Source organism: Taudactylus pleione, unplaced genomic scaffold (genome assembly GCF_031769625.1).
Source record: "Taudactylus pleione unplaced genomic scaffold, aTauple2 ptg000021l, whole genome shotgun sequence".
Lineage (NCBI taxonomy): Eukaryota > Metazoa > Chordata > Amphibia > Anura > Myobatrachidae > Taudactylus > Taudactylus pleione.
Window position 1 is genome coordinate 208,336 of NW_028284423.1, and position 12,848 is coordinate 221,183.

The 12,848-nt window shown below is 42.0% G+C and overlaps 2 protein-coding genes across 3 annotated transcripts in view; one reads left to right on the forward strand and one right to left on the reverse strand.

The window, feature by feature from the left end:
- Positions 1-761: 761 nt before the first annotated feature.
- ERCC8 (ERCC excision repair 8, CSA ubiquitin ligase complex subunit) lies at positions 762-6,057 on the reverse strand. Of its 2 annotated transcripts, none has more exons than XM_088448242.1 (2): positions 5,785-6,057; positions 762-4,302 (listed from the first exon to the last, which is right to left on the reverse strand). In XM_088448242.1, the coding sequence occupies exon 2, from the start codon at positions 4,149-4,151 to the stop codon at positions 2,952-2,954; it is 1,200 nt and encodes a 399-aa protein (XP_088304368.1). In that variant the 5' UTR covers positions 4,152-4,302; positions 5,785-6,057; the 3' UTR covers positions 762-2,951. The 2 variants fall into 2 exon arrangements, with proteins under 2 accessions (XP_088304368.1, XP_088304375.1); XM_088448249.1 differs by lacking the exon at positions 5,785-6,057 and adding an exon at positions 5,042-5,759.
- Positions 5,876-12,848, forward strand: part of FBXW7 (F-box and WD repeat domain containing 7) — a 260,641-nt gene continuing 253,668 nt past the window's right edge. Inside the window, exon 1 of the mRNA XM_088448231.1 lies at positions 5,876-6,090. The gene's annotated coding sequence lies outside the window, so the exon portion shown is untranslated. The remainder of the gene's footprint in view (positions 6,091-12,848) is intronic.

Here is a 12,848-nt window from a genome sequence, read left to right on the forward strand (position 1 = left end):
ACAGTCCTGCGATCTCTCCTGTGTGAGAGAATCGTAACAGTTAGCTGTTGGAATAAATGCCACGATATATTACTTACCCTTATTCCCGAGACCGACCTGGGTAGCCTGCAGTGTGAAAGGTGCAACCTGTGTTATTCAACCCTGGTCACGCTATCAGGCTGCTAATTGGCTGATCTGGGTCGCTGAGAGATTAGGTCAGCGGGTAACATCCACTTTTGATCAGTCTACACTATTTTGCACGGTTGAAACGGGTTCTGTGTAAAAAGTGTCGGCCCGGGAATAACCCAGGTCCAAGCTGCAGTGTGAAAGGGATATAGGAGATGTGACCAGTGTTCGACCAGTGTTCAATAAACTGGCATACTGGGTCAAAGTGAAAGCGTCGGTCTAAAAAGGGAATTAGGAGTTGATTGGTTGGAACTCGATCTCTCTCGAAGGTTTGATACAGCTAGTCCACAGTATTAGCTTTTCAAGGATGTTTCCTAGATTATAAATAAATGTGTGCTTCCCTACTCCCTATGTTGTACCACCTGTCTTTGAAAATTCAATAAACCTAAATGAAAAATAAATAAATCCATGAATTCAAACTGACCACCTCAAAGTTAATTCATTGGATATTTAGCAACCATTTTGTGATGAATAAGCAACCTCATTAAGGATGTAAGTCAACTTTTTATAGTCCAAAACAAGTTTTATTCTATAAAATGTAAAAAAAAAAAAAAAAAGAAAGCTTACATTGCTTTTACCAGACACCTCTGGTTTCTTTCTGAACACTTGGTAGCTTTAGCATTTTTTGACAATCGTGTGTCTACGAAAATCAAAGAAAAAAATGATTCAAAAAAATCTCAAAGGTCCACGGCTACCCGATTTTGCGCGACGTATTCAACTATCTGAGGACACAGATCTGTCTAGAAAAGGTAAATATAGGGCTAAATATTGTTTGTTTGGAAAATGTTTTGGTGTACTACCCATTGGTGTACTAAGGAATAAAAATAACCTAGTGGAGAAAGAAAATTTTAAAGTTTTATTTTTTAGACCACCCTATTGTGACACACAGTTGAAGCCACTACCACATTTCTATAATCAGTGTCATTTATTTGTAAGAAGCCAAAATACTCCACACCGCTGAGAATGAGGAAAACAGAATGGACCTAAAAGGCGCACAGAAAATGTAGAGAAACAAAGGCTGATCAGGGTGCTACCAGTGTACTACAGAGTATAGTGAGGGCCCTGCTCATGAGAGCATATACTGTGGTGAGAAAAGGGCAGAGCAAAGACAAGAGTAGCAAGTGTGGCCCAGATTGGGACATTATTGAGGGTGTATAAATGTGAGCAATATAGGTGGGAAAAAGGGTAGGCTATAATGGGTTTTCAGAGACTTTGTAAAGATTTAATGACTAGGGGCCTATTTATCATTAAATATTTGTGGCATACTCTCCGAAAACACCCATTTTTGGTAGATACCCGCAAATATTTAGTATCCCCCAGATGTATTATGGAGGGATCACAGCAGATATCTCTGCCCCTCCAATTCCGATAGCTGCCACGGCCCCCATAGGTTTCTTTGGGGGGGGTGAGATGCTGTCAGATTTACCAAACTCCTGAATACAAAGCATTCCAGAGTTTGGTCCCGGCCGTTTACGCCATCTGAAGATGGCGTTGTGCTGCTATAGTCTATGGACTACACTACATAAAATTTATCAGGCAATGGCCATTGTACATATGTGGTCAGTAGACCATGCATGCTCAGGAGCCTCAGCACAGTAGTGAAGAGATCACATTAGCAGTCTCTTCACTCTGAGCACATCACAGGGACGGGTTCTTTTCGGAGTCCCTGTCCCTGCTATATAATACATCTGGGTGGAATAATCTCATCCAGCAATGCGATCATGGGCGTGAATATCGTGCCAAGATTGCATTGCAATTATTGATAAATGGGTCCCTGGGGAGAGCCTAATTACATGGGGTAAGATGACACTCTTGTAGATGGGTGTCAGGAAATTATCAGTCAGAGGTGGAATGAAGAGGTTTGAGATGTATAAAGTAGTGTAAAATGTAGTATAGTCTAAATGGTGTGGCAAATAATATAATGAATTGAAGTTTTGGAAGGTATAGAATGACAGATTACTGGCCTACCCATTTGTGAGAATCTAGAAATTGGATCCTTTGCAGAGCAAATGTTGTTGCCTAGGAGACCGCAATCAACCAACTGCAAAATTGAAAGAAGATAGATACATACACTTTACTATCCTAAAGACCCACAAAACAATATCACAGATTATATGATGGTCAGAGTTAACCAAATACAAGAAATGTTCTATTCTTTTGTTTTTCCCCTCTATATATTATCCACAGTAGCACACTGACACACATTCTTTGATATACATTCATACAAAATAGTGGCTTTATTCAAGCTTCAAGTATTTTAAGTAAACATTCACACAGTGAATTGTGACTGCATTGTATTAATATAATAAAAAAGGGGGCCCAAACAGACCATTGATCCCCATTGCCACACACTACCCATTTGCAGCCAAGTTATAAATAAATTAGTCAAGTTACACAGAACTACTTCAGGTGGCCTAGTGATGTTCAGGAAACCCAAATTTAGATCAAGGTGGTCATGCCACCACTCGCTGTTTGGATAGTCATGGTAAGGGTTTTCTTATTAGCATCTCAGGGCAAATACTCTCCCTTATTGGAAACTTAAATATAGCACACAGCTATAACTAAACAAGATGTCCCTTACTGAAGATTTCAAATATACATTAAGTGGTAAAACAATAAATGGATTATTGTGGCAGTTGCAGCTTTTAATTGGCTAGATGGGTGAAATGGACCAGCAAAATTAATGCTTTTCCTGCAAAATTCTGTAATTAATGTGTATCGCAAAGTTCCATAGTAATATATGTTTGTTTTTGTTTTGTTTTTTTATTGGAATGCAAACATTTTCTTCATCCTTCCTCATCACTACTGCTCCATGCATCTTCAAATGCAGGATGGAGATGGGTCTGTGACCTTGATTTCTCAAGCCCTTCATCAGGATCTGCCTCCCGCATTGCAGGAACCCAGGCTAAAACATTACAGTCTTTGCTGCCACTGTACAGCTCCTGAAAGTGAGGCTGATACACACAGCAGTCCACATCATTGTAATGTCCTCTCAGCAGACTTATCTTTTCACCGGAATAGATGGTATATACAACAATAGTACTATCATACGGTACAAACACAAAGTCTGGACTACAACCCACTGAAACAGTGAACTTTATACCTTTTCTGCTAGAATTTGAAACTTTGCCATAATTGACTAGGGTGTTTTCCCCTGAAGCACTGTTCCACAGCCTCATCCTATCATCTGTACCAATGGTCAGTAGGTGAAGTCCATCACTGGTAAAACATAACCCATTAACTCTTCCGTTGTGAGCAGTGTTAGCAGACTCTGAGGACGCTTTTGATTTTTCACCATTGTGCTGATCCAGAGTTATCAAGCAGCCCGTAGCTTTCCGCACATCCCACAATTTTACTCTACTATCGGCGCTTGCTGTAGCTAAAATGTAATCATATCTTGGAGACCAGCAGACAGACAGGACTTCAGCTCTATGGCCCTGCAATATGTGTGAACATGAGCCAGATTTCAAGTCACATAACTGTACTTTGGGACTTTTCGTTCCAACTGCTATTAAGCTATGCTTTGTTGCCAACGGAGACATGTGGTGGCTATAAACATTACCATCAAACTGAAAGACTTCGGCTAAGTTTAATGAGTTTGTGTCCCATATCTTTAGGGTCTTATCAAATGAACTTGATGTGAACAATCCAGTGTCATGAGGGTACCATTGAACGGTCTCAACACTAAATTTGTGTACGTCAGGGTGACTTTTGCCCACCTTAGAAAGCGCTTTACATGTAAAAGATGCAGTTTTACCTAAATTTTCAAGGTCATAAATGACAATAATACCATCTGAACCACCAGATAGCATATATCTTCCCTCTACAGGTTCAATATCAAGAGTATTAATCCCATTTTCATGCATTCGTTCAATATCTCTATCCTTGTTTAGCTCCAAACTTAGCACCCTCCGTGTAGATTCAGCTCGAGTGAGACGAACGGGGCTATCCAAGCCACAACGTCGGGACCAAAGAAAGCCAAGCATTCTCCAGAAGAATGGATTTTACATACTATGAATTGGTGCATAGATGCCAAACTTTCCAAAGTCCAAACGATCAGCATTAAAGTCAGATAGTACTCTATTTTAACTGAAAAGATTTCAATAGCAATTCAGTCACGATTCCTTTGATCAATCCCTAAAAAACACAAACACAAGGAATCATATGATACATTTTAGAATATTTATAATATATTAGAGTGGTAGGAGGGGACAGGAGTAACAGAAGAGAGAGACAGAAGGGGTAAAGGGACAGAGATGAGAGAGGGAACGGGCAGATAGAGATGAGAGAGAAAGGTAAGAGGAAATGAAGTACAGAGATGAGAGAGAGACGGGAAGACAGATATGCGAGATAAACATGGGTGGGGGGTGGCAGAGATGAGAAAGAGGCAGGGTGAAAGGAGGGACAGGCTGGGAGATCAAGCAGAATAGACCTGGTGAATGACTGATCCAAAATACTAGCACAATATATTTAAGAAGCAAATAGGGCAGAAACTGCATGTTGCTTACAATTTAAACTATATTTCATATATTGTTGTGAATTAGCACAACAATTTATTAAGCATTTCCTTTTCCAGATTTTCTCTTATTTAATGGCATATGAAAAGCTGGCCTACTGCATATTTGGCCAATTAAAAACTACATAAAGAAAATGGAGAAAAAAAAAATCTTTAACATAAGTCTATAGCATCTAACCTTTTGAGACCACCTGATGTATTGCATAGTGTGGAAGATTGTGAATCTTACATTTTACTAGTCTCTGTAAAATCAAAGTTTAAAATAGTAATTAAAGGGTCAATTTATGAAGTGTGTATGTGTCATAGTACTGTTGGAATTTTTTAACAATAGGTTAAAGCAGGAGATATGGCAGTACTTGCCTGCATTAAACAATTTACCATCCAATACTGCAGGCCCCATAATGCTCTATGGGGGAAGCAATTTACAAAACTGACCCCAACATCTCAGATGACATTAGCCACTGTAGCCTACATTCTACAATTTTCTGGAGAGAAAATCTCTCTACTGTATTGGGGCTGTGCATACAGAGTAGAAAAGCAGAAGTGTAATCTGTCCCTGTTAAATTCACTGGTGTAAGAGCAATTCTCACTATTCACTGGGAAAGCTGCTTTTCAGAGCTGCTGCCCCTTGCTGGGAAAATTGGCTCCATACAACATCTATTACTGCTGCCATAGCAATTGCCGGTGAGGGTTCCTATAGAAACCACTCTAGAAGTATTCTCTGCCGACAGTTCTGAGTGTAGACCATAGGCTAGAGGGTTTCCGGGGCCAAGCCAAACCCACAGAGACCAATAGGGGCTGCTGCTGGTGTCAGATATCCAGAGATCACTGCTGCGGTCCTTTCTGATCACATCCTGTGGATAGATTCATATTTGCGATTACCCTCCGAAATCTATCCCGCAAATATTATTCGATAAATAGGCCCTTGGCGTCAAGAGTGCGCGGTGCATCTTGGATGTGTAAACATTAAGAATATACATCAGCAAGCCCTAGGGCTGGCAGCCTGCAGAGTGGCTGTAATAGGCAGTAGCACATACAACACCCGGGCACCGAGGCCTAGTATCGCCGTTCTCGGAGCCGCCACTGACACCCTAATCAGCTACCTCCGGTGGCTCGGCGCCCGCACTCTTCTCCACACTTCCATGGCACCCACAACCCTTTTCCGTCTCTCACGGATGATCTCACTCTCACTGCGACGACGGCAGCACAGGTTGTTGCCGAGCGACTGACGTCATCCCGGCGCGCCCTCTCCTCCGTGCCTGTGTCTCTCCGCGAGCACCTTCCGCCAAGTGCGCGTGTGCCAGCAGAGTGTGCGTGAGGGGCAACCGGAGCACCGTACGGACACGTGACCACGATCAGGCGGCTCCCACCCCGCACCTACCGGCACCGGCCGCACTCCCCGCTCTCCTGTACGTATATATAGCCGACAGTATGATTATATCCCCTGCACAGTATGTATGTTCTGTATGTGTGTATTGTATACTGTGTGTTTATATACCCTACGTGTGTATATATTATATACTGTATATGTGTCTTCTATCCTGTGAATGTGTATGCATACTGTATGTGTATTTTATACTGTGTACATATACTGTATATGTGTATATAATATACTATGTGTGTTATTTCGTTGTGTATGTGTACTGCATGCCTATATGTACTGTATTGAGTGTGTGTGGTATGTATGAATGTAGTGTGTGTGTGTGTGTGTGTGTATATATATATATATATATATATATATATATATCTGTAATTGTGTGTGTTTGAATTGTCTATATTCTAGTATATTTGATCTGGTACCCTGGACTGCCTCCCGCAGTGATGTAGCTGCTCAGCCCGTCCGCACCGCTCCCATACTACTGGGCGACCGGTCCTCATTTCCTAGGTCTGTTCTATCTCCCTAGCAGTGATAGCCATTGGAGTGTGCCCACGGCTTCCACTGCACTCGCATTAAGGAGACTGGACAGACCTTAGGACACACACATACTGAGAAAAGTTTAGTGCTTAGAAGTGAAACAATGGTGATACCTGACTTTTCTTTACTCATTTCCTTGTTTTATATGTGGAAATGAATCTATAAATGCAAGGACTTTTTGTGTGTTGACAATATGGGTTACATGCGTAGGATTGGTGAGTATGCACACTCTGGCCACAAATTGACACTTTGGTGCAGACACACTCCCAGGTCTGGCTTCATCTCCACCACTTTAGGAGATGGATGTTTGGTGCATACAGTTTACTCTGCTCATGGAGGTCTGACAACCCATGTACAAAGTGCAGACGCAGGAGTAGTGGTGGAGAAAAATTCCTGGTGCCAAGTGAATGCGAACCATACCATCTCCTTCTGATAGCAATCCCTTTTATTACATATTTACTCTTCAACACAACTTTTGGGTACATTATATTGCTCTTGCCTCTACTATCTGCTCTGCTCTTGCATTAATCCAATGAGTCTCTCTCTGTTTATCCCAGTTTCCTGTGACACTTAATATATTTGGGTGACAGATTTGGTTTGCACACTTATTGTTTCAGGATGTCTCACTGAACAAACGGACACCTGAATTCTTGTCAGTCAGGCTGATAGCACTTGGATGCATCTCTACCTGCTTTAGCGTCATTGTGTCTGACTTCGGCTATCACTAGGTTCCAAAGCCTCCCTCTCACAAATCTGACACCTGACTGACAGCGACATACGTCTCCTTTTCTGACTTTAGCTGATATGGAATTGAGAGAGAGAATCCAGGGCATCCTCCCACTAAAAGCAAATCTTTTCCTTCTACCCACGAGTATTTAAAAATGTTGGTTCTGCCATTACCTATACATTACTCAGGGGTTGTTGCTCTTATCCATGAATACAAGATTACATGGGAGCATTTAATTATGTATTTATATATATATATATATATTTGTATTTACATATTCTATGTGTTTGTGTATATAATCTCAACTCTTTGTGTATTTCTTCCGGATATGATGTGTGTATGTATATATCTATATTATTCTTTGCGTTCATTCATATCGCCTGGTATATTTGTGTTTGTGTGGAGCTCTAACTGTGTGTACACCGTATGTACAATCCAAAATATAGTATTTGCAGTAGTACACTCTCCTATCTTTATCATTGTAATGATATTTTCTAATGCATTTGCTACAGAGGTTCTCAAAATCGGTCCTCAGGACCCCCACACAGGTCATGTTTTGCAGGTAACCTAGCAGGTGCACAGGTGTACTCATTACTCTGACACATTTTAAAAGATCCACATGTGGAGCTAATTATTTCATCTGTGATTCTGTGAGGAGACCTGGAAAACGTGCACTGTTTGGGGTCCTGAGAATTGAGTTTGAGAACCTGTGTGCTATTATATCTACTTGGAAAAATTATCACCATTTTTAAGTAAAACATATAATTTAATCTAGTGTTATGTTCAGGATAATCAGTAGGCAAAGCATTATGTTAATGACTGTAATTTATTATATATATTTATTTAATCTGGAACTGTTACCAAAGCTGATTTGCTGAGAGTTACACATTTGTTTCCATTTAAGTTAATAAAGCAGTTCACCCTACTGTCTATCTGGTATGCAGTCAGGAAGCTGGTGGTCGAAATGCCGACCACCAGCTTCCCGATTGTGCAATCCCAACAAGGGACTAATGATAGGCGTTGAAATCTCGACGCCTATCATTATTCCTACGACAGGAGCCAGACGCCCGGCACACCGAACGAAGGTAAGCCGGGCAGTGGGCGCGGGCAGCCATGGGGTTGGGGGGAGGGTTAGGTTAGGGACTCCGGTAGGGGGGGACTTAGTGTTAGGAACCCCCCCTGGGAGGGTTAGGGGAAGGGGGGGGTTAGGGAACCCCGGCAGGGTTAGGTTGAGGCTGCGAGGATGGGGGGGTTAGGTTTAGGCACTAGGGGGGAGGATAGGGTTAGGCACCCCTAAGGGAGTGTTGGGGGGGAGGTTTAGGTTAGTTACTTTACTTACCTTGTTGGGATCTTCACTGCTGCCGGTCTTCCGGCGTCGGTATCCTCGTCACCATAAAACTTTGCTGGGAGCCTCCACGGTTAGGAGATACATATTTTATCAGGTGTGGCACTCCAGACAATAATACCAAGGTAATGCAGCATTAGTTAGTCAACGTTTCAATGTGTTTATTTACATTTTCTTCAGGACATGTAACAGACATACAAACTTTATCACCAGTGAAGCCGCGTGTACCAGCGGGGCGGGACCGCTCACCCGGCCGTCGACACAGGCCACTGACGCCATCACCGGGTCATCTACATGTGACCAGGGAACAGGTCAGTCAACAAACCATCACCATAGCAACAGAACACCAATAGTGCAATAAAGCTGTGGCTGAAATATCAACCCCATCGAACCTCATAGATGCTTTTAGACTAAGGTTTTGGTGGTGACGTCACTGGCCTGTGTTGACGGCCGGATGAGTGGTCCCGCCCCGCCCCGCTGGTACACGCGGCTTCATTGGCGATAAAGGTAAGCAGTTTGTATGTCTGTTAAATGTCCTGAAGAAAATGCGAATAAACACATTGAAACGTTGACTAACGCTGCCTTACCTTGGTATTATTGTCTGGAGTGCTACACCTGCTACTCTCTCTCTCTATCTATCTATCTATCTATCTATCTATCTATCTATCTATATATACACACACAGACACACAAATATATATGAGTGTTTTGTCCTGGGGATTAAACAAATCAGAGATATTTATCTCTACAGCATTGTCCCATCACTGCATTGGCTGTAGCTATCTTGTTTGGGATATGCTGTTTTTCATGAACTGGCCCTTGAAAATGTGATTACTGCAGTAACCCTTGTAGTTAGTCTCAGTGGGCCGGCTGTCAGCATTTCTTCTCAGTGAGAGTAGTTGCTGTTAATTTGAGCCCAATAGCTCGATCTTACAATGTGTGAGCAGATTATGTAGAAATATGGCAGTCTATACAAACGAATCAGAAGCCATTTTTAGTCAGTTATCGACTAAGCTACTGTATAGACCAGTGGTTCCCAAACTATGAGCCGGGGTTCCCTAAGGTTCTGCAGCGACTGGTGGCCTAACAAGACTGCCCAGTGATTTTTTTTTATTTTTTTGTGCAAGGGGGAGAGGGATTGGGGTGGGGAATTGGTGGTGATGAGCGGGGGGGGAGCCTGCTGGAGAAGTGTCAAATCTGATCTAAAGAGCTATCTTGCAGGACGGTGCTAACTATCACAGCTAAAGGTAAGTGGGGGAGGATATGGAGAGGGGCAAAGGGTTAGAGTTATAAATACTTATTAATTTGGCTTAAGGGCGCCATTAAAAAAATATGGAGATCCTAAGGGTGCCTCAAAATGAGATAGCTTGAGAACCACTTTTATAGACTGATAATGCACTTCAGTCCATGGTTTTCTAGTGCAAAACTGGAACAGGATGCAGTCAGGATACCGGCGGGCGCTATCCCGCCTACCGATATCCCGACACTGACAGCCCAAGAGGGGACTAAAGATAGGCGTCAAAATATCGACGCCTATCATTAGCCCCACTACAAAATACCGACACCCTGCATACCGAACGAACGTAAGCCGGGTGTCTTCGCATCTAGCCGTGGGAGGTGGGGGGGATTTTTAGGTTTAGGGACCCCTGGGGGGACTTAGGTTTAGGCACCCCTTGGGAGGGTTAGGGTGTTAGGCACCACTAAGGGGGGGTTGGGGGGGAGAGTCAGGTTACTTACCAGCCCCAGTCGGGAATTGGGTCAATCGTGGTTCAGCCGCCGGCATTAAATACTGATTCTACTGGAACAGCTAGTCTTCCTGTAAAGTGGGAATCTCGTATCTTTAGTTTGCTGTATAAATTATATTATGCATTTTGTTTTGGTCACTGTATGCTAATGTCTAGTGGATTGTAAAATCTTTTGTTATAAACCTGTTAGTTCAGTTCGTACCCCATGTTGAAAAATTACAGCCTTTTATGTTTTGGGATTTTGTTTATTGGGGGAAAAAATCTGCGATCTGTCAGTTTACCGCTATGTGGTTAAACATAAATATCATATTGGAGTTTTTATGAGCTGATTCAGCTTTGTATTGCATCAAAGTGGATAACGAATGGCGTGTAACTTGTTAGAAGGGTGCAGTGCTATGTATTGTGTTTGTGGCTTGTGGCAGGAAGTGAATTGCTCTCTGTAATAGGCAGTGAAGTTCACAAAGCTTATAGTGTTAGCTAATGTTTTAAGTTAGGTTTTTAGACTATATTGATCATACGATTGTTTTTTTTATTTTGAAAATATATGGCACTGCTAATGACTCTCAAAGGGACACTCCTGTCATGCAGTAATTACTGATAGCAGTTGGGTTAATGGGTGTTGGTGGTTTATTTGCTATGACAAGGCTCAATTCAGAGTTGGTATCAATGCACACCCTCTGGCCACACCAAATGCTGCAACTCTTGCTCCAAAGCAGTTAAGATAAAAATAATGTTAAGGCTTAATTCATATAATATGTTCTCTGTATTATTTATGTGTGTATATTATAATATATATACAAACATATTCCATGGCCACTTTATTAGGTGTTTTTTTATAGTTCTGTGTAGGACCATCCTTTGCCCCCAGAGTAGCCTTAATTATTTGTGGCATGGATTCAAAAAGGTGCTGAAAGCATTCCTTAGAGATTCTTATCCATGTTAATATGTTAGAATTACGTAGTTGCTGCTGATTTGCTGCAAACTTCCCATTCCACCACATCCTAAAGGTGCTCTATCGTTTTGCAATTTGGTGACTGTGGAGTCCATTGGAGTAAACTGACCTCATTGCCATGTTCATTGAACCAGCTTCATGGAACGTGTGTTTTGTGACATGTTGCATTATCCTGACAAAAGTAGCCATTAGAAAATAGACAGACTGTGGCCATAAAGGGATGAAAAAATATTCGGGTAGCCTGTGGCATTTAAATAATGAACATTTGGTATTATGAGGCCTTTAGTGGGCCAATAATATATTCCTCACACCATTACACCACCACCAGCCTGTACCGTTGATACAAGGCAGAATGAATCGATGTTGTTTACGCCAAATTCTGGCCATGCCATCTGCATGTCGCAGCTGAAATCATGGTTAATCAGAGCAATCAACATTTTTCCAATCTTGAATTGTCCAGTGTTGGTGAGCCTGTGTCCACTGTAGCATTAGTTTTCTTTTCTTAGCAAACAGGAGTAGGGCCTCATGTGGCCATTTGCTGTAACCCATTCGGTTTGATGTGCCGTGCGTTCGGAGACGCTCTTGTGCTTAAAACTATTGTAATACATTGGGTATTTGGGCTACTGTTGCCTTCTTTTCAGCTTGAAGCAGTTTAATCGTTTTACCCTGTCTTCTCGGTGACCAGCTGTTTTCACTCTCAGAATTGCCACTACCTGCCCTAACTGGATATTTTTTTGTTTTTCTATGCACCATTCTCTTTGAAATCTAGAGACTGTTGTACGTAAAATTCCCAGGAGACAAATAGTGCCTGATATACTTAAACCACAATCATTCCATGGTCAAAGTCTAGTGTAATTCTGGTGTTCATTCTGATCATCTCAGCAACAAAGCAGTAGGCCACAGAAGCTCACTGTCTGTTTTCATTTGTAACGCTCATTACAGAGTTCCAAATTGATTCTGGAAGCTTCAGGTGCACAAAAGCTGTTAGGAACTTCTGTGTTTTCAATATTGAGTAGCTGCACAAAAGCCACAGATCACTATGCTCTGTGCCAGACATGGGCTGGAGTAGTGTAAAGCTCACCGTTTTTGGACTCGGGGTTCTCTGGAGTGACATCATATTTCACCATCTGGAAGTCTGACTAATCTAGGTTTGAGGGGATGCCAGGAGAATGTGTACTGCAAAAGTTTAGTGTTGGAGTAAAAATGGTTTTAGGCTGGTTTTCATGCTTTAGCCTGGGGTCTCCTTCAGTTCCTGTGAACAGAGATATACAGCTTGGGAAAGGCTCTTTCTCTTTTTAGCAGGGTAATGCCACCATGTACAAAGCAAGGCCCATCAAAATGAAAAAGCCATCCCAGAGGATAGTAGTCGGTAATAACAGAAAAAGGGAGACCAACTGTATAATAATACCAATGTATTTGGAATGAGATGTTCAACAAACACAAATGGGTATTAATGTTCACTCTAGGGTGAACAGCAGGCAGG

What these genes read in the sequence shown, in the direction of transcription:
- ERCC8 (XM_088448242.1), bottom strand. Translation starts at nt 4,151, where the DNA reads ATGCTTGGCTTTCTTTGGTCCCGACGTTGTGGCTTGGATAGCCCCGTT.